Below are 19,654 nucleotides of genomic sequence, written 5' to 3'. Positions count from 1 at the left end.
ACATCCAAGTGCAAAGGGCCACTCTTCTGTTGTTGAGCAACTCCTAGCCGTGTTGGGTAATGTCTTCCTGGAGGCTCATTAAATTTATTTGCAGTGTTGTCTCCAATTTCTTTCACAAGAGCAATGGGGAAGCGGTCGTCCGTGCCACAGAGCCCCAATTTTGCAATGGCCCATGGTCACCTCCAAAGGTAGGGAAGGCATTTAGAGGAGAGTCGCTAAAATGTAGTGTCGTTGTAATTCGTCCGATATGCGCGTCGATTCCTTCACCCCGGATTATGGATTTTTTAAGGAGGTTAACTACCCTAGAAAGAAGAAAGGGATTTAGGAAGACCAACACAAAAGGAAACGTTCCACTTGTCCACGGCTACTTATTTACTAGTTTAACTTGCGATATTCGTAGTTGACGCGGTGAGTTATATCATTATCTGCAACCCATGATACGCGGCTAGTCGCATGCAACCCTGCGTTTATGCCTCAAGTCGGTACACCAGGTATATATATACGTACCTAAATTGAATGTAGTATAATCAACAAAAAAAAATCTCGTTTTTTTTTTGTAAAATTACTCGAGGTAAAAACAAGCAAATTTATTAAAACCACATAAACAACAAATATCAAATTTTTAAGTTTTGTTTAACACAAAACACAAAGGGAGTAACATTGTTCAACGTTGTAATTATCGGGTGTCCCCACACATGCAAAGGGGGTGTACATTTTTTTCACCAAATATAATCATTAAATAAAATGGATAACAGTAGATTGCCACATTTCTTATAAGTATGTTTTTAGGAAATTGAGTGAAAACTCGTCTAGTGTTTATCCTAAAATCATCAACTTATGCAGTAATGTAGACTATACTCGAGAGCCTGATACTACCAAGTTTGTTGGACAAATGGCTACACAAATATGCTTATATAAGCAATACACAAAACCTTTCTTGCCTGAAGCGTTCAGCTTCCAGTTTCCCGACTTGTTTCTATTTATATACAGTATCGTTCCCCTTTGCCTTCATCACGGGATGTCATCTGTGGGACATCGAGTTCAGGACATCATTCCGAGTCTTCATCCATTCTTCCTGTGATATAAAAGTTAATTTCGATTTAACGTTTCCCGATGTTTCAGAATTGGGTTTAGATTAGAATTCTTTTATGGATTTGTTTTGTTTGATTTTTTTTTTGATTGTTGGATGAGTGCTTTTGACCACGATTATTTTGAAAAATCTAATGCTCAGTTGATTTTCTATGAGCATTCGGGAACTTATTTTGTTCAAAAATATGACAATCAGTTTGGATTGCCGTCAACTTGCATTAAAGAACTAACGCCGCTATGCGAAGAACAACCTACAATGAATATTGAACAAGTGAAAAAATAAGTGAATTGGGTATAACGTCATACTCTAGATAGTAACACTTTCTCCTTGGTGGCTAGTCCTACCAAATACCGTCGCTGGGGAACAAATTGAATTTACCTGTCGTCACTCGAAGGAGGCTGGCTCCAATCTGCAATGGACTAGTGCTGATGGTCAGAAGGACACATTTTTCATAGCGATAACTTTTATCATCCATGAAAATAATATTATCATATTTAGAATAATTGTCTTTGGAAATATTGCCCTAAAAATCGCTGGGCCACCCCTTTTTGAACGTCTGCATCGGCTTTGCGGAAATCTTAGCCTTTCTCCTAGTTTTGATAAGCTGCTATTTCCATTTTGCTGTTCTTTCCTAGCAGTATTTCCCTGATTTTACAAATTCTCAATGCGGTTGAAGTAGAGACTCCAAAACATTCCTCAACATCTTTCACAGTAGCTCCCCTTTCATTTTCTTCTGCAATGAGCATGTTTGCATCACCCTTGTCAGATGCTATCAGACATCTAATATGAACACAGTAAATACTATTTATTTTCGTAGTTTTCAAGGTTTATGGCCCCCTCCATTTTTGGCGCACTTAAGACGAACAGTTAAACCTTTTATAACAAACCCTTATTAAAATCGGTTCAATGTCTGCCTTTTTTTAAGAGGTGGAAATCTTCAAAAGACTCTGGCCTGGGCACGCCAGAGTGTGGGATTTTTACCCACTAAAACCACCCTCGACTCGGTGATAGCACTTCACCTAGAGTTTCCTATAGGTTCCTCCTTTCTTCCACGAACCTAGGAAACTGGAAGAATACGTGCGCTGGGTCTTCTGGGACCCCGTCGCAGTTCGGACAATTTGGCGAGTTGTCCAATTTAAACCTGTACAGACGGTATCCTCCATGGCCGGTGAGAAACTTGGTGAGATTATAATTGATCTCCCCATGCTTTTTCTCCTCGATGGAAGAGATCAACTTGTAAGTCCAACGACGCTTTTCTGACTGGTCCCATCGCTGTTGCCATCTACTCTCTTTCTCTCGGTTTTCGGCTTTTTTTTACTTGAGACAAGGGAGAGATGGACCTGGTGTTATAAATGTTCATCATTTCGGTTGCCAGGAGGTCAATCGGCATTATTCCCGAGATGACGAGCGCTGCATCGTCTGAGATGGTCCTAAAGGCAGAACACACCTACCCTTAAGGATGTTCTTCTATAAATCGTACTCAGTTTATGTGTATTGCCTAAAACCTGCAGCACTTTTCCCCAAACTGGGACTACATACAGAATGATAGAACTCACCACCCTGACTATGAGTGGCCTGCAAGTATGCCGCGGTCCTCCTACGTTCGGCATCATCATTGCCAGAGCCATAGTCGTGGTGGATGCTCTTTTACAGGTATGCTCTGTGCTGCTTAAAATTAAGTCCTCCGTCTATCATCACCCCCAAGCATTTGATGGCCGGCTTGGAAGTTATGATACGATTCCCAATTCTAGTGCAGGCGTAATTCCTTTTGCGGCGCTTAGTGATGAGGACCGCTTCCATCTTTTCCTCCGCGCCAGTTCAGCGCTCTCTAACCAAGCCCTAACAACACTGATTGCTTCGCTTGAGTGCAACTCAGCATCCTCGAGATCCTTTGCGACCACAACCAGTGCTATATCATCGGATTAACCCACCACCGTGGCCTCCTTCGGAATCGGAAGGTTAAATACATCATTACACATGATGTTCCACAGTAGTGGGCCCAGTATAGTGCGTTGTGGGACACCCGCGGAGACAACGTACACCTTGGGTCCATCATCGGTATTATATCAGAGTGTTCGCTCATGCAAGTAGCTATCAATAATAGCAGCGAGATAGGTGGGAACACCAATCGTGGTCAGAGACGAATAAGATTCCAATTGGCCGAGTTGAATGCATTCCTCACATCTAGGGTCACCACCACACAATATTTGCTGGTACCCTTATGTGAATTGCATTTTCGGCCAAGTCAGTAACCATTTTGATGGCATCAATGGTTGATTTGGCTTTATGGAATCTATACTGCCTATTTGAAAGGCCCCCTTGGCTCTCGACGACTGGGAGTATTCTATTATAAATAACCCGCTCCAACATTTTCCTCTTAGTGTCTAGAAGATATATGGGTCTATTGGAGGACGGTTCCCCTGGAGGTTTGCCTGCCTTAGACAACAGCACCAGCTTCTGCCGCTTCCATGGTGCAGGAAAGATACCCTCGGAGATGCACATTACGACCAGCTGTCTCTCTGTCTGTCTGTCACACGCGCTTTTCTCAGAAACGGCTATACCGATTGACAAAAAATTTGGTGAGAAGGTGGAAAATGTGAACGCCCAGACATGCAGAGAGTGATATTCTCCTACGTTGAGATTTAGGGGGACCCGATAAAGGGGATAAAAGGGGGGTATAAACATTTTTTTTACCGAATATAGTCATGTGGGGTATCAAGAGGTATCAAATGGAAGGTCTCGATTAGTACTTTTCGAAGCCAGTCTTAGTTTTGAGATTTATTAGAAAGGCGGGGAGTGGGAGGGGTGGAAAGTGGTGATTTCTTTAACGGACCCATTTTCAGAAACTACCCAACCGAAAAATTTGAAAAAATTCACGAGGCTGCCTCTGTATGGTGCCCAGGCTTCAAACTTCTCTCCATATCGATATCTGTTCAAATTAAGTTAAAAATAGTATATTATCATATTTTTGGGGAAATTGAGTAAAACCCCCCCCCCCCCCCCTAAGTTTATCCGAGAGTTATAAAAGTTGGTAGTAGTATAAAATATAATATGAAGCATATTATCCCCACGTTTGATCAAAATCTTACTATTAGTAATAAAGTTACAGTAGCTCAAAATTGACTTTACCGTGTAAATTTATTGCAACCAAATATCAATAACACCCTCAAGTGGGTAGTCAGACATGCTAAATGCATATACATAACGGGCTACGTACAAATGGTATAGTTCTACACTCAAATATACTCACAGAAGAAGCGAACAAAACCTTTCATACCTGAAGCGTCCAGCTTTCGGTTTCCCGACTTGTTTTATGAATGAAAATCAAATCTTACGATCTTCAGTTAATAGTAGAAAAATATTCACAATAATAATAATAATAATCGTTGGCGCAACAATCCATGTTGGATCAGGGCCTTGAAGTGTGTTAGAGCACTTCATTCAAGACCGTAACGGTACACTAGGAGGCAATGTGGTCAGCATTGCGCTCGCCCGAGATTATTACCCTGATTTGACTCAGGTACTCATTCACAGCTGAGTCGACTGGTATCCGACGTCAAATCACGATACAAATTCCACTGCCGCCAGTGAGATTTGAACCGCGACCTTCCGTACGATAGCCTTGCGCTCTAACCGCTCAGCTATCCGGACACAAAATATTCACAAACTATCCTTTTATAAGCATTTGTTTTCAATCCCTATGTACTTATATGAATATACATTATACATAAGATCATGCTATTAATTGCATACACATTCATCTTCAAATCATGAGTCTTTCCTATGCCAGACTTTTCATTTTAATTTGATGATGACGTCATATGATCTCTTGGTGTCCAATAAATTCATAAGAAAATAACGATTTTGATTTGCTTCACCTTTGTTATTAATAGCATGATTTCAATCAAACTTTCTAGTATTATGCTCTATATTATTAGTCATACATTAAATTTCGTACTTCTACGATATGCTTAAGGGAATTTTGTTATAAATTTCTAAAATACAGTAAAACTTTATTGACCGGATACCGAAATGACATGTATTTTGAGGCTTCGATTTTATATAGAGGCGTCATCATCATTTTTTCAAATTTTTCGATAGGATAGGTTTCCAGCTCCTCCATTTTTGAACCAATGTTAAAAGCTGGACCAATTTTCAGAAGTAATAATTGGTTCCTTTCATTGGATACTCCACATGATCATATTCTGAGAAAAAATATCCACTCCATCTTTTACTCAACGCAAAGCTGTTCCACTCGTTGCATCCAACTGATTTCACAGAATAGATACTTCCACCAAATTTCGCGCCAGTAGCTTCAGCCGTTCTTAAATGAATGCAATGTTCTAGGTTGAGTTGACTTCGATAAAAACTCTAGGGTGAGCTGTGACGAGAAATAAAACACCATAAAGCAGTACCATTCCGCAAAGCCCGAAGTTTGAAGCAAATAATAAAACCTAACTAAATAAATATTGAATTACTGCTTTTAAGTGGGACTACTTGTCTCACCCACAATGCTCCATTATCTTCAAGTTATGCCTACTTTCTCATATTCCCTGCTTGTAAACATAATTGTTTACCCCCCCCCCCCCCCTATTCGCTATCATTGACGGAAAGCACTCTACCTTTCTGTCTAAATCTCTAAATTTAGATCTCTCCTGGTAAAACTCGTTGCGGAATTCTATTTTAGTCCTTCATCATTACGCATTCAGTTTTTTTGCAGCCTCTTTAAGAACAAAAGATTTGCGTTGGATAAGGTTTTCCATGAAACGCAGCGCAATTTCCCTTCATGCTTGACTGATTTCATTCACCAATTATTGCCGAAAAGATTTTGATCTGAGCGGGAAAAGATGTATTTTCGCTAAAAGGAATCGTCATAAAAGCCAATGTCCTGTGCTGTATATAAGATTACAGCAATATCGATTGCTAGATATCTATACGTGGGCAATACTCTGCATATTTTTGTATTGGGGATTATGTGCCGTATTTTTACATTTTTACATGATGTTCCTCGATTTCAGATCCTCCTTGGCATTTTGCCGAAACTCTAGTCCGCAAGGATGTGGTAAATGTATGTGCATTCCAATGAACGTGTGAGAGAGAAATGACTATAAATTATGTATTGAAATGTTTTAATATTTGTTCCCCACATTGTAAGGATTACGTTAGCTTTATGTTAGGATCAACTAGAAAGCTCTTGGTTTTTGGGATCCACAGCATATGGTAATGTTGCCTACAAATTTCAGAGTGATAAGGTTAGTTAGGTCTGGGTGAGTTTTATTCTGAAAAGTAGAATCATAGGGAGAAAATTTGGTTGTGGCTAAATGGACACATGTGTAGTATTTTGTCCTTGTGAACTGGAAATGATTCTGACTTGTGTTGATTTTATTCTCTGTAAAGGCAAATATACATGAGGGGTGGTCTATTCATGAACTTTGTGGAGTATCACAGAGTAAATCTACCTAGAATATTCCAATCGAAGCGAAGATCCTTTATAATATAGCGAAGTTTCCTTGCGTAACGTGGTACATGGGGGAGAAAATACGAAGTCATTAAAATTTGATATGACGGCTGCAAGTTCTTTTTGACAGTGAAATGAAGTAAATTAAGGGAGTACAATTTTGTTTTTTTTGCAGAAGTGCTTTTAAGGAAAAATAATCTGGGAAGTTTGAAAAATATTATTTGATATGTTCAGGACAATTTCTACAGTAGATCGAAGTTATGTAACACAGTCACCACGGATCTCTCAGTTCGGAATTCAAATAGATTTCATAGGGATATAGCTATTCTTATTATCAGTTAAGCACTGGTGAACTTATGTGAGTTCCCCTCGTGTCGGCCTAATGGCATGGTCCCTTTCATAGACGGATTAATTTGGAGTCCACAATCAGAGCCCTGCTGTGATTAGCACAGTGATACTGGTTTATACTTAGTACAGGCTCAGCTTTCATACCGGTTGATGCAACGCCTATCTAAGGCCTCTATCGCAATTAACGAGTACGGTATCCGAGTTGTACAGGGCAACGGGCTTGACCTCACAAGGAACTCTCCACGCGATGTGGGCTCAACAGCAGCCACCATAAAACTCCCATGAGGGGGCCAACCACAAATATCCGGGCTGAAAACAAATCCCCCAGGAATTCTCTTGAGACGAATAAACTCGTAGGGCTATCCCAGTTTCTGTGGTGCTAGATAACCCTTGGTCGCAAGTATGGAGCATTCCCCTACTGCATCACGACAAGCAAGTCATGGTGAATACAGCGTTTCCTGGTACCACCACGTGGAGGTTCTCCTTGGCTCAGTGAACAGTGAAAATTCGTTTGACTGACTTGAATGTGCAATATTTTGATCACATGCAATTATTGCTTCTCATCAACCCCTTCCTTCACTTGCATAAAGTTTGTTCATTTGGTTTTCAATTTTCCTCGATTAGTATTTGAGTTTCTTTGTGATCATATTTCCATTGTGTTCCATTCTACGACTAGATCTACCACCGTATCAGATACAGCTGAATATACTTCTTCTGTAATAATGGTATGCAAAATTTCTCTTTTAATTATGGACATGAAGTTGATCAATTTTACTTCAAAATAAGCGCTATTGCACATTTGCAGTTTCTAACAGGCTTTGTACTGTGGAATCTTCACTTCTGGAATGTAATTTTAATATTTCTTTAATAGCGCCAAATTTGTTGAGTGAGCTTGGTAGAGTATAGCTCGCCAACTACACCTACCCACTATCGCTCTCGGTTACCTGAAATGCGTTTCAGTTCACCCCACGACTTTCCGCGATGCTCGCACTCATCCTTTACTATATATGGTATTTATTTATTTAATGGGGGCAAAGTGGATTCATGCGATTGTCGCTCCTCTTTAATGTGTGACTAATCCACTGCCACTTCCATCTTCGTATCACATCGCATACAACTGCCAATCATGTGCGCTGATCAAGTTGCTCGTTTGAAATAATGTCAGATCAGTGTACTCTGATGATACGACGTAGACAGGGTATTGACGAAAGCTTGGAGCTTTTGAAGAACAGTGGAGTTAACTTTCCATGTACTACTTCCAGATAGCAACACAGAAAGAACACTTGTATAGAACAGTCTCAACTTGGTCTTAGTATTGAGATAACTGCATTTCCAAAGCGGATCTGGCGCTATTAATGCGTCAGGCAACATCTAATTTGATGCCGTCAACGGCAGAAACCACGCTTCGTACAAATTGATCGACGCCTTCGATGCAGATAGAGAAAATGCAATGGCTCGTCAGACTGAGAACCTTGGTTTTGTTGATGTTGATGTGCAGGAGGAATCGGAACGGATACCAGCCTGCTTTCTGTCGATCAAATTTTCGAGTTGCTCTTTATTGCATTCCAGGATTATTTTAGCTATTATCTTTCCTACGGCAGGGAGCACGCAGATGCCCCTCCAATTATCACACTCAAAACGTGTGGCCTTTTTGGAATCTTAACGATCATCCCCTTCTCTCACTCTCTGAGAAAAGCCTCGGATTCTCAAGTTTTCCGAGTGAAAGTAGTAGATCTGCGGTAATTGCAGATGCGACGATAAACAACTGCGGGGAGATCGTCAAACCCAGCGACTTCAATCCGTTTGAGTCCATTGATGGCCGAACTGATTTCACTTCTGCTTAGAAGAATAGTCCGTAAGAGGAGAAACCTCATCACATATAATACGCTTAAGAGCTCTGGGGAAGTGTTCTCTCCACTTCTTTAGTTGTTCATCATCGTGGATCAGAAGTCGACCCGTTCAACGTCCTTCACAAGACCATCGAAAGGGTTGCCTAAGTTCTTTCGTGATGCGGTATATAGTTCTGAAATCATTGCGAACTACGGCATCTTTCGCTTCCCTGACCAGCGCAACAGCTAAATGGTGGAAGAATAATGTTGGCTCCAAGCACGCCTACGACGACATTAATCGCTCAACGGTGTGCAAAATTTAACATGTATCGAAACTAATCCGGCTCATAAGATCGATAATGACGGGACGATAGTTGCAATGCGGGTTCAGAATACGGCATCACTCAAACAGGGGAAAACAGTGTATTTCAATTTAGATCTCAATTATGTAGTTAGGAAGTTGCCTATCGACATCAGAGGAACGCTAGACAGGATATTCCAATTCGCGAATATAATTTTGAAAATGTTGGCAATTTTACATACGTAGAAACTAAGCTTCGAAACGGCCTAAATGAAATTGATGCAATAAACACAAGGATGTAGCTGGCAGATAAAACTACCCCGTTCTTCCCATTCTAAAGTCAAAATTGCGACGAAGAATATTGGGAGCAGTTCGCGGGGGAAATCAGTGGCGCATCAAGTACAAGAATAAGTTGCATTAACTTTGTAGTAAACCATAATACGATTGTCAGTTCCATTCCATATAGATGACGCCCTAAGGGGTATCTAAAGGGGAATTGGTGGAAGGAGGCTAGTCGGAAACCCAAGGAAAAGTTGAAATGCTATGGGATGTAATAAATTGGAAGATCTAGTCACAGGACCTAGATAGTTCGAGACAAATGCTACAGGAAGCCAAGGCTCGTAATGAACTGTAGCACGCAAAGAAAAATTAAAATTAACATAATTACATTAAATTGATTGCAGGACGATGGTTATGAATAAGTCTCTCATTTAATTGTAACCTTTAAAACATTATTACCAGTTTCTATTTGCGGAGACGTTCAATATAAGTTAATCACACAAACTTGAAACCTTTACATATAGCGACGCTTGCCATAAAATTTGTTTCACGTTAATAATAATTGTATTTTATTATTCTTCTTCAGGTTGCATACTTGCTGAGCTCTACACTGGCTTTCCACTCTTTCCCGGCGAGAACGAAGTGGAACAATTAGCCTGCATAATGGAAGTTCTTGGTCTCCCACCAGAGGATCTGATCAACGCTGCATCTCGTAGACGCCTCTTCTTTGACTCACGAGGTTACCCGCGTTGCATCACCAATCTCAAAGGACGCAAAAGACGACCAGGCAGTAGAACCTTGGCGCAAGCGTTACGTTGTACCGACAGTGTATTCCTTGACTTTGTCAGTCGTTGTCTTGTATGGGACCCGTCAAAGCGTATGAGTCCAGACGAAGCAGCTCACCATGAGTGGTTACAACCTAGTGCCTCGTCATCATATAATATAGCAAAGGCCCGCGAACGCCATGAGAATGCAGAGAATCATGCCCACATCTCACCGAAAACGCAAAAGAGTCAAAAATCGCAACACATTTCGACATCATTGAACAATGCAAACTCTCTCCTGCCGGAAATAAAAATGCCATCCATGAATAAATATGGAAGTATGCAGAAGATCTCAACGACGAGCAGTAGAAAGCACGGTGGAGGGCTCACCTCGTCCGCCTCAGATCTCGAATCTATTCAACAGTATTCCCTGCATCGGATGTATCACCATTCGCACCATCAGTCATCCATAGTCCCTCCGGTGACAGCTTCATCCAGAAAGCATACAACCGCAAGTAGTAGCAGTAGTGGGGGCAGTGGAACCTCAAAATTTAGTTCGACTAGCAACATGTCCCACTCACAAAGCACGGGTGATGTTTCGGCAATCTTCGGACGGGCATGACGGGATCTTCGGATCGTCGATTGTGAACTGAAGAAATGTAAACTAGTCAATATGGCAGAATTGTCCTCCAATTGCACTTAGATTAACGAATATCTCCTGTTCACAACCACATAATCAGCAACTCACAATTTATCGATATACACACAGAAAGTATAGATACACAACGACTCAGCGGAGGAGTTTATCAAGAGGTCATGAAGCAAGTATCTACTTTAACAATAAAATAATTCTCAGAAATGTATTTTTTATGTATTAAAAAAGGAACTAGAAGATAGATGTTTTAAGGTTTATAAATAAAAACGTAAAAATGAACACAGTCTCCATTCAGTTTAGTTTGAATTACGATCAGAAAGCAAATTACTGTCATAGTTTCTCTCATTTACTTCAGTGGTTTCAGTGGATTATGGGGAAACTGATTATATAGGGATATTGTAATTAACGTTAATGCCGCCAATTTTCAAGTATTTCGTACATATGTAAGTAGATTTTTTATTGTGAATAGACTCATCAGACAAACATACGTAACATAAGTCATATATCAAACTTGTCTTCGAAATATGTATGAGTACCTTAACGATTGAAATTACTCCTGAGGATGTTACGTGAAGACATTGCGCCGGGGGAAGTAGAAAATTCATTATTTCCAGAACTGTCATGACGTCATTTCATAATTTCAAGCACGTGTCACTTTTTATCATTGTTTGATAGAAAAGCAGGAGATGACTCTCAGCAGCAACCCATGAAGACTGTTTTCTTCCTCTAAGTATTAACGAGTAGTGTTCATTCGTCAGTAAACTTCCAATATCGTGACGTAGCCAAAAGATGATAGCTTTAAGCTAGCAAAGATTCAGGATGTGTGTCAGTTGGATTCTGAGAGCCTCTAGCGTGCAGTCTGAAGGAGGCGCTCATTCACGAAACAGGAGCAGGATGATTGGGCCTAATACGCAGTTCGGTCCGATGGACACATAGTTAAGAAGTTTCAAACAGAATACTCATTTCCAATTGTTGCCCCCAGAACTCTACACCGTTTGAAAAACCTTTTCAATAACAACCCCACATACATATCATTGAGTATTCTTTCGCATAGCCAATGGTCAAGGAATTCAGTGCGTTAGATTTAATTCTTCATAGCCATCATGTTCACCCTGTCCCGTTTTTCCGAGGAGCTTTCACATCATCCATCGAAACAAGAACTCGAATTTTATATCTATGGCCTATCGAAAACTACCACTTCAGACAATATCACATATTCGTCATTAATTTGGCTGTAGAGTTAGACGTAGTTGTAAGGAATCTAGAACCTAACTTTGTAAGCCTTCTATCTACTGTACACTCTAGTAGTACCGTCATCAAGTGTCGAAAGGGAGCCCTTTAATTATAGTGTAAGGTATATCAGTCGGAAAATGGATTTTATCGTCGTATGTATATTCAGGAAGAGCACTAGTTAGTGCGTGGATTTATTTACCAATCAGTTCATTGTGATGGGATCATTTACATAGAATATTCCTAGCAAGTAGGTTGAGAGCTAAAAGGAGTGGTCCGGATGCAATCACAAGATGAAACTCATATACAAGTGAATATTTCAATGTCTCAGCAACATTTCTCGCGCAAGAATGGACAAGAAACTTAACCATCCATTTCTGATACAAATAGCATATACAGATATACGTGCAAAACTACAAATTTTGTTTGGACAAGAAATATACTTACTTTTTATCTAAATCCAAAAATACCAACAAAAAATGTATGATCTTAGCCACTAAAAAATAGATAATTTCATGTTAGTTTCTCATATTTGGCATCTCATTGTAAAAAAGGAAAACCATTTACCGAATATTAGAAAGGAAGCGAACAAAATTTCAAGATATTTTAAGGAATCTTAAACTGAAACTGAAAACTTTTTTAGAACTGTTAGACATATGTGTAAAATATTTATAAAAACAATGCGAAATGTAGACATTGATAGAAACATAAATGAACAATTCAAATAAAAAAACGCAAAAAAAATCAATTTCAAAATCACTAAAAATATGTTACACAATAATGAATAAAACAGGAAATAAAAATAATAAAAAAAAAGATGTTAGGAAGGAGAAAAAGTTATTTATTAGAATAGTGTATTCGACCAAATAAAATAATTTCTTTTATTATCATTATGAATATTATGATTATATGAAAATTTAATAAAAAGAAATTTCAATAAAAAACATTAGTGAAATATGCTGAGCTATTTATTTACTTTGCTGCTGTGTCGCTACTGCTTATATCGAGCCTAGGTCTCCGATGACCCTCGTTTTCCAAATCCAAATCCTTAAATCCCCACAGTAGAATTCGAAAAAGATCAATTTTCTATTGGCTTAAAAGATACTTCTAAGTTATTAGGCAAAAAGTATAACCCTTGGAAAAATTTCTTCTATGGGATTTCTCCTCCCTAGCGCTTCGGATGATGCGCTGTTCGCTGTTCGTTGAGAAATTCACTTTTCACACAAAACCTTATTAAAATCTGTTTACTGTTTATTGGCCTGACTGTCTGTCTGTCTGTCACACAAAGTTGTCTCAGAAATGGTTATTCTCTCATACATACGGTGAGTAACATTGTCCTACGTTGAGTTTAAGTGGTTATATCTGTTTAGAGCCACAAAAAAAGTGTTTTCCAATTTTTTCCTGTGAACACAACACAATATTCCAATCAATTAGACGATCTCAGGAGGAATATATATTTTCCAATTATCCCTTGGTAGTTTAGCATGCCAATTACATCTATGCGCCATCGTCCGTGGTTACCTGAAATTTCTTTCAATAACCCCCCCCTCCCCCGCCCCCCGTATGATTTCCTGAGATGCCCGCATTCCCTCTCTACAGTGCCCTTGGGACAACTTACTCGTCAGTCATATTGGAGAGTAGATTCCACTGCATACAATTGTTACCTCTCCTTAATATCTCATCGATCCGATCCGATCGCATCGCGCCAGTCCTGTGTGTCGGCCAAGTTCTTCGTTTGAGATACTGTTAGGTCAGTGCATTTCGATGATACGACGCAGATAGGTATTGACGAATTGACGAAAGCAGGTAGCCTTTAAGTAACAGGGTAGTTCACTTTTGATATTGTTCTCCATATAGCAACACAGAAAGAACACTTCATAATCAACAGCGTAACAACGGGTATCTCGTAAAGACCTGCATTAATAAGAAACTCCAGACTTTCTAGTTTGGTCCGAGGTCCACCAATTCGATATCCCTAAAAGCTGTCTGGCGACCTGACCTACGCCATCGTTCCATCTCAAGCAGGGCCTGCCTCGTCTTCTTTTTCTACCATAGATATTGCCTTTATAGACCTTCTGGGTTAAACCTGCCAACAAATTCTTCAGAGGATTCTTCTCTCGAACGCGGCCAAGAGTTCGGAATTTTTCTTGCTAAGAACCCAAGTCTCGGAGCAATGCATGTAGACTGGCAAGATTATTGTCTTTTACAGTAAGAGCTTTGACCCTATGTTAAAACGTTTCGGGCGGAACAGTTTTTGGAAGCTGAAATGGGCTCTGTTGGCTGCCAACAACCGTGCGCGGATTTCATTGTCATAGCTGTTATTGGTTGTGATTTTCGACCCTAGATAGAGAATATATCAACGGTCTGACAGTTGCAGCCTCCTAACTTTATTCTTTCCCTTTGACTAGTGCGGTTTGATGTTGTTGGCTGATCGGTTTTTGGTGCTGACGTTGCCACCATATATTTTGTCTTGCCTTCATTGGTGTGCAGACCAAGATCCCGCGCCGCCTGCTCGATCTGGATGAAGGCAATTTGTACGTCTCGGGTTGTTCTTCCCATGATGTCGAAATCGTCAGCATAGGCCAGTAGTTGGTTGGAATTAAAGAGAATCGTGCTCTTTGCCTCCTCTAGCTTAGCATTACGGATAATTTTTCCAGGGTTAGGTTAAAGAAGACAAATGATAGGACATCCCTCTGTTGTAGACCGTTGTTGATGTCGAATGGTCTTGGTGAGCTTCCTGCTTTTATTTAGCCTCGCATATTGGTCAGAGTCAGCCTGGTCGGTCTTATCAATTTTGTCGGGATACCGAATTCTCTCATGGCCGAGTATAATTGCTGTCATAGGCGGCCATAAAGTCGATGGTTACACTGATGGTTGGTTTAATTCGCCGCCTCCATATTTAACCAATTCGGCTGTAATTCCATCGGCTCCTGGCGACTTATGGTTTTTGAGCCTATAAATTGCACGAACTGTTTCTTCTATGGTGGTGGCAGTATTTGCCCGTCGTCTGGTGGGTTGGTGGGATACATGATTTACTGGATGGCCATTGTAATATACGGTGCAGTGGCTCTTCTCCAGGAAACCGGTCCCCGTTCACTGCATCTCCTGCAACGCTGTTAAATTAGCCTCCAACTCACCGATGTTCTGGTTGTTCAGTAGCTCATCAAAATACTTAACCCATCGCTCAAATATGTCATTCTCTCGGAAATCAGATTTCCCTTTTTGTCTCGGCAGGATAAGCATGGAGGTGTGTAAGGCTTCATGATGTTGACTTGTTGGTAAAACTTTCTGGTGCGGTTGCTCCCTGTACTCTTCCGAGTTTACAGACCTGTTGGTTCTCCCAGGTTTCCTTTTTTCGTCTGTGAAGTCGCTTCTCCGCTCGCCGGAGTTCGTGATGAGTACGCCTTTTGGGAATGCATCATTACTTGGTATGCGCATTCTTCCGTTCCGTTGCTAGCTTACAATCATCGTCGAACCAGTCGTTTCGTTTGTGGCTGTATTAGTGATAATGTTTTTCAGATGATCGTGAAAATCAGTCGTTGATTTCTCATCTCCAGGTTCTCTGTTGAAGACGGTTATTGTGGTGCTGCGGAGGGCTGTGCTGTGGATGGCTTCAGTGTTAACACTCACCTGATTGTCAGAGGGGGTTGTAGGTGATTTTGATATTCGAGCTCGGAGCACCCTGTCAACGAGATAGTGATCCCAGTCTATATTGGCCCCACTATATGTTTTGACATTGATCAAGGGTGAGAGGTGGTGGCGTTCGATCAGCACGTGGTCCATTTGGTTGAAAGTGGTGCCGTCTGGAGAGGCCCACGTATGTTTGAAGACCGCTTTCCGTGGAACCCAGGTACTTCTAACAACCATTTCGTGTAATATTGCTAATTGAATAATTCGCAGTCCGTTATCATTTGTATTTTGATGTAAGCTATGGGAGCCAACGTATCGCCTGAATACGGGCTCCTTCCCTACTTGACTGTTAAAATTCCCAAGTATTACTTTGATATCATATCTGGGAGACTTCGAAGGTTCCATTGGTTCCTAAAAGTTATCCTTCTCCGACTCTGCAGTCTCCTCTGTAGGGGTATGAACGATAATGAAGCTTATATTTCTAAATTTGTCTCCCAAGCGCAGAGCGCATAGCCGTTTTCTTATGCTTTCAAATCCGATAACAGCAGGTTTAGTTTTTTTGGCTGATTAAGAAATTTACTCCGAGTGCATGGTTTACTATGATATATGGTGAAGCGGCTCTGCTCCAAGAAACCGGTCCCTGTTCAACGCATCTCCTGCAACGCAATCAGCGCTATATTGGAACAGGGTATCGGCAGCTCCACTTCTGTATATGTTCCATGAGAAAATGCGCAATTCGTTATTCCGCTTTTGTTGCCGGGTTCGTCTTTGTAAAAACATTCAGTCCGAGGCTCCTGTTGTGGCTTGGTAACAAGTTATTTGCCATGCAGGGTTGTCACCCCTACCCAACCCCCCAATCTGGACGACCAGTTGATACAATTTGTCCCGTTTTTAGGCGTGGGAGACTCGCCTTCATTCTTCTCCTTCTGCAGCCTTTCGTTAAGAAAGAGCTCCCAGCAGTCACCATGTGGAGGTGGAGATAGGGTTTGGTAGTAGAGCTTTTGGTGTTGGTTTAGCAGGCGTTTCTCAGGTTTCATGCTCCATCGTGGGTACCAATCCACGTTTCGCCCTGCGACCTATGCTACTCTTTGACCTTTCCACAGTATTTCAATAATCGACCATTGGAAGCCGATCTTCACTCCAATGTCGATTATATACTCCTTTCCTTCATAAATCTTTCAGCACTGAGGGATACGGTGGACAGTCGGTGATCATGGCATGGAGAGGAGCCAATTTATGTGAATGGGAGTGGCTCGAATTATCTGGTGTCGTTCACTGCGTATGTGTAGGCTTCCTGTAGATCCCTTTCTCTTCACTAATGATTCTTAAATTCCGTCTTCTCCATTAATACGACCGCATTCACTTTGTCCACTTTTAAATAAAATACAGGTTTTTCTCTTAGTTTCTTTGTGGCGCAAATTTCGAATACTGCCAATCCTGCTGCGCCACACCTTCAAGACTTTTCTTTGTCTTCACGTTACCCCTAGTTCCTTGAGGGCAGGTTTATTATATGAAGACATCTACAGGAAGCCTACATATACGCAGCGAATGATGTCAGATAATTCAAACCACTCCCATTCACATAAAATGGCTCCTCTCCATGCCATGATCCACCAACTGTTCACCGTACCCCTCACTGCTGAAAAATTTATGAAGGAAAAGGAGTATATAATCGACATCGGGGTGAAGATCGGCTTCCAACGTTCGATTATTGAAATACTCATGTGGAACAAGGTGAAACGCCAAGAAGTGAGGACAATGACATCCCTCATTAATAACTTGAAAGGGAAAAGAAGAATACAGTTCACACAATCTGCGGCATCGACGAAATTGATAAGGGCGATGAAAGGGCTAAATATCGACATGGTACCATCGAGTAGGATTCACCAACTCAAAACCAGGTTGGGATTCCTCAAGGACGGCAGATTAAAACATGAATCCAGTGGGATATACAAAGTGACATGTCCAGATTGTTAGAACTGATCCTTAGGACAAACGAAAAGACTGGTTTCGGTTGGCTGGGGAGAGCACAAAAGAGAAGTAGAAACAGCCAGGAGAAAGGAAAAGAAGAGCACAACGCTGAAATCAATGATAGCACGGTGCATGATCGAAGGAAGGCATGGTATCACATGGGACAAAGTAGCAGTCATCAAAGAATGTGGGAACCAGAGAGGAACAGATTGAACCACGACACCTGAAACGCGCAATGGAAGCTTCTGAGAGAGGTGAAAAGGGTGACACCGGGCAACACTAGTGTCTCCACGATCTCTAATTAAGTAATCGGGTAGCAATTATAAGATACAAATGTTCAATTTTAATATTTATATATAGCATAGATTAGAAATAATCATCTTAGTTGATCAAGCACTGAAGAAGGGCGTAACTTGTGCTCAAAATAGATATATACTAATAAATAATTTATCCCCTTTGGGGAAAAATCAGTTGCATTTTATTTTATTTAGAAAACAGGACATTCAACTAGCATCTAACAATCATACACGTGTGGACCTTTGGAAAGAGGGATGTTAAGTACCCTAGTTTTAGGATTTGGTTGCTTAATGTTTCATTTGCTGTAAATGAAAGATTCATGAATTAAAAGAAATAGTTAAAAGAAAATCTTTATTGAAGCATGAAGTTTAATACGTGCTTTTGAATTTTCAGATGTTCACACTTATATTGAAAATAAAATGTGTAGTGATCAATTCAGCGAATTTTGCGACAAGCGAACATATGTCTCTCATTGGATTTTCACACTGAACCTGCATCATTAATTAACTCCATTCAAGTCTTCGCGTACCACATATTTCGGGGCGAAGAAGATAACCACGTCTAGTTAGACACCAAAGTTTATTGGTTATTTGATCACCAATGGTGGATTTATTTTAATGATTAAGAGTGTAGATATGTACATTTCCTGCATTTTTAACAAATTTCTCGCATAATTTTAGGCGTCTAGTACAATATCGGTTAAAAGTATGACAGTTGGAACAGGAACAGGGGTTTTGCCTTATATGGAACTGATGCAGCAACATCGGCTGTGGCCTCCAGCTGTACGGCAGTCTCTGATTGCCCTCGAGCCAAAGTTGGCTACAGGATGTAAACAATGACAGTCCTCTCTGCTGAACTGGATCGGATAAAGGTGGCCACGTAAATGGTTAAGGGAACATCAAAAAAGAAGCTAACAAGAACCACGTCCTCCAAAAAGCCTGCATTCTTCTGGAAAAACAAGCATAAGACATCCAATTATCTGGGAAACGCCATAGCGACTACTTACTTCGTGGAGATAAAAATATTCTGATGCAATTAAAAGTGAAATTATGTTGAACAAAATGGCGCCTAATCAGCGGAAGCACCATGGTTTCATCCTTTGCAGATGAGGATGTACTGGGGGTGGTGCAGAATAAAATTAAGAAGGACTGGCGAAGTGAATACCAGGCAATGTCGAGATTAAAAGACAAGGATTTCGCAGCAATATTTCCGGAACTGTCTATCAAAATACCAGCTTTCATCATAGTGTAGCAATTCTAAAAACTTTTAATAGACTTTACTCAAATCATGTCTACACCGAACCTTTCCTTCGGAAGATTGGCATAATCAACAATGACAATTGTTAAAGTGTGACGTGCATGAAACAATAGACCACCTTATTTTTGAGTGTAGGAGGCACAATGTGGCTAGGAATAAATTCAATTGCAAATAGTCTTTCAATTCCCTAAGAGTTTTTTTTTAAAGATTGAGAAGTTGATCAGCTTCTCAAGAGAATCAAGAATCAAACTTTAAGACTATGCTTCTACTCTCACGTTTTATTTCATATTTCATTCACCCTGCTTTTTGTGACAAAATGTGAGAATCGCAGGCCACAAGGCATTTCCTATCCCAAAGTACCCTTCCTAGTTCACTTCACTCATCCCATATATCCTCTATTTCATCTGCCTGGTTAAGCTCAATGTGATTGAGTGGAACAAAATAGCACATACTGGTTTCAAATAAAACAAATCACTTAACTCTGCGTCCTATTATCACAAAAACTAATATAAGCTGATATAATAACAAAACGTGAAGTAGCAAAT

General features: G+C 40.5%; 1 protein-coding gene across 6 annotated transcripts in view; it reads left to right on the top strand.

The window, feature by feature from the left end:
- LOC119650840 (dual specificity tyrosine-phosphorylation-regulated kinase 2) overlaps positions 1 to 12,909 on the top strand; it is a 276,384-nt gene extending 263,475 nt beyond the window's left edge. For all 6 annotated transcript variants that reach the window (XM_038053980.1, XM_038053981.1, XM_038053984.1 and 3 more), the window contains one exon: positions 9,892 to 12,909. In XM_038053980.1, coding sequence (XP_037909908.1) covers positions 9,892 to 10,691 — 800 coding nt within the window. In that variant the 3' untranslated portion in view covers positions 10,692 to 12,909. The remainder of the gene's footprint in view (positions 1 to 9,891) is intronic.
- The last annotated feature ends 6,745 nt before the right edge of the window (positions 12,910 to 19,654 follow it).

Source organism: Hermetia illucens, chromosome 3, assembly GCF_905115235.1.
Source record: "Hermetia illucens chromosome 3, iHerIll2.2.curated.20191125, whole genome shotgun sequence".
Classification (NCBI taxonomy): Eukaryota; Metazoa; Arthropoda; class Insecta; order Diptera; family Stratiomyidae; genus Hermetia; species Hermetia illucens.
Note: the sequence above shows the minus strand (reverse complement) of the source record. Positions and strands in the feature narration are given on the sequence as shown.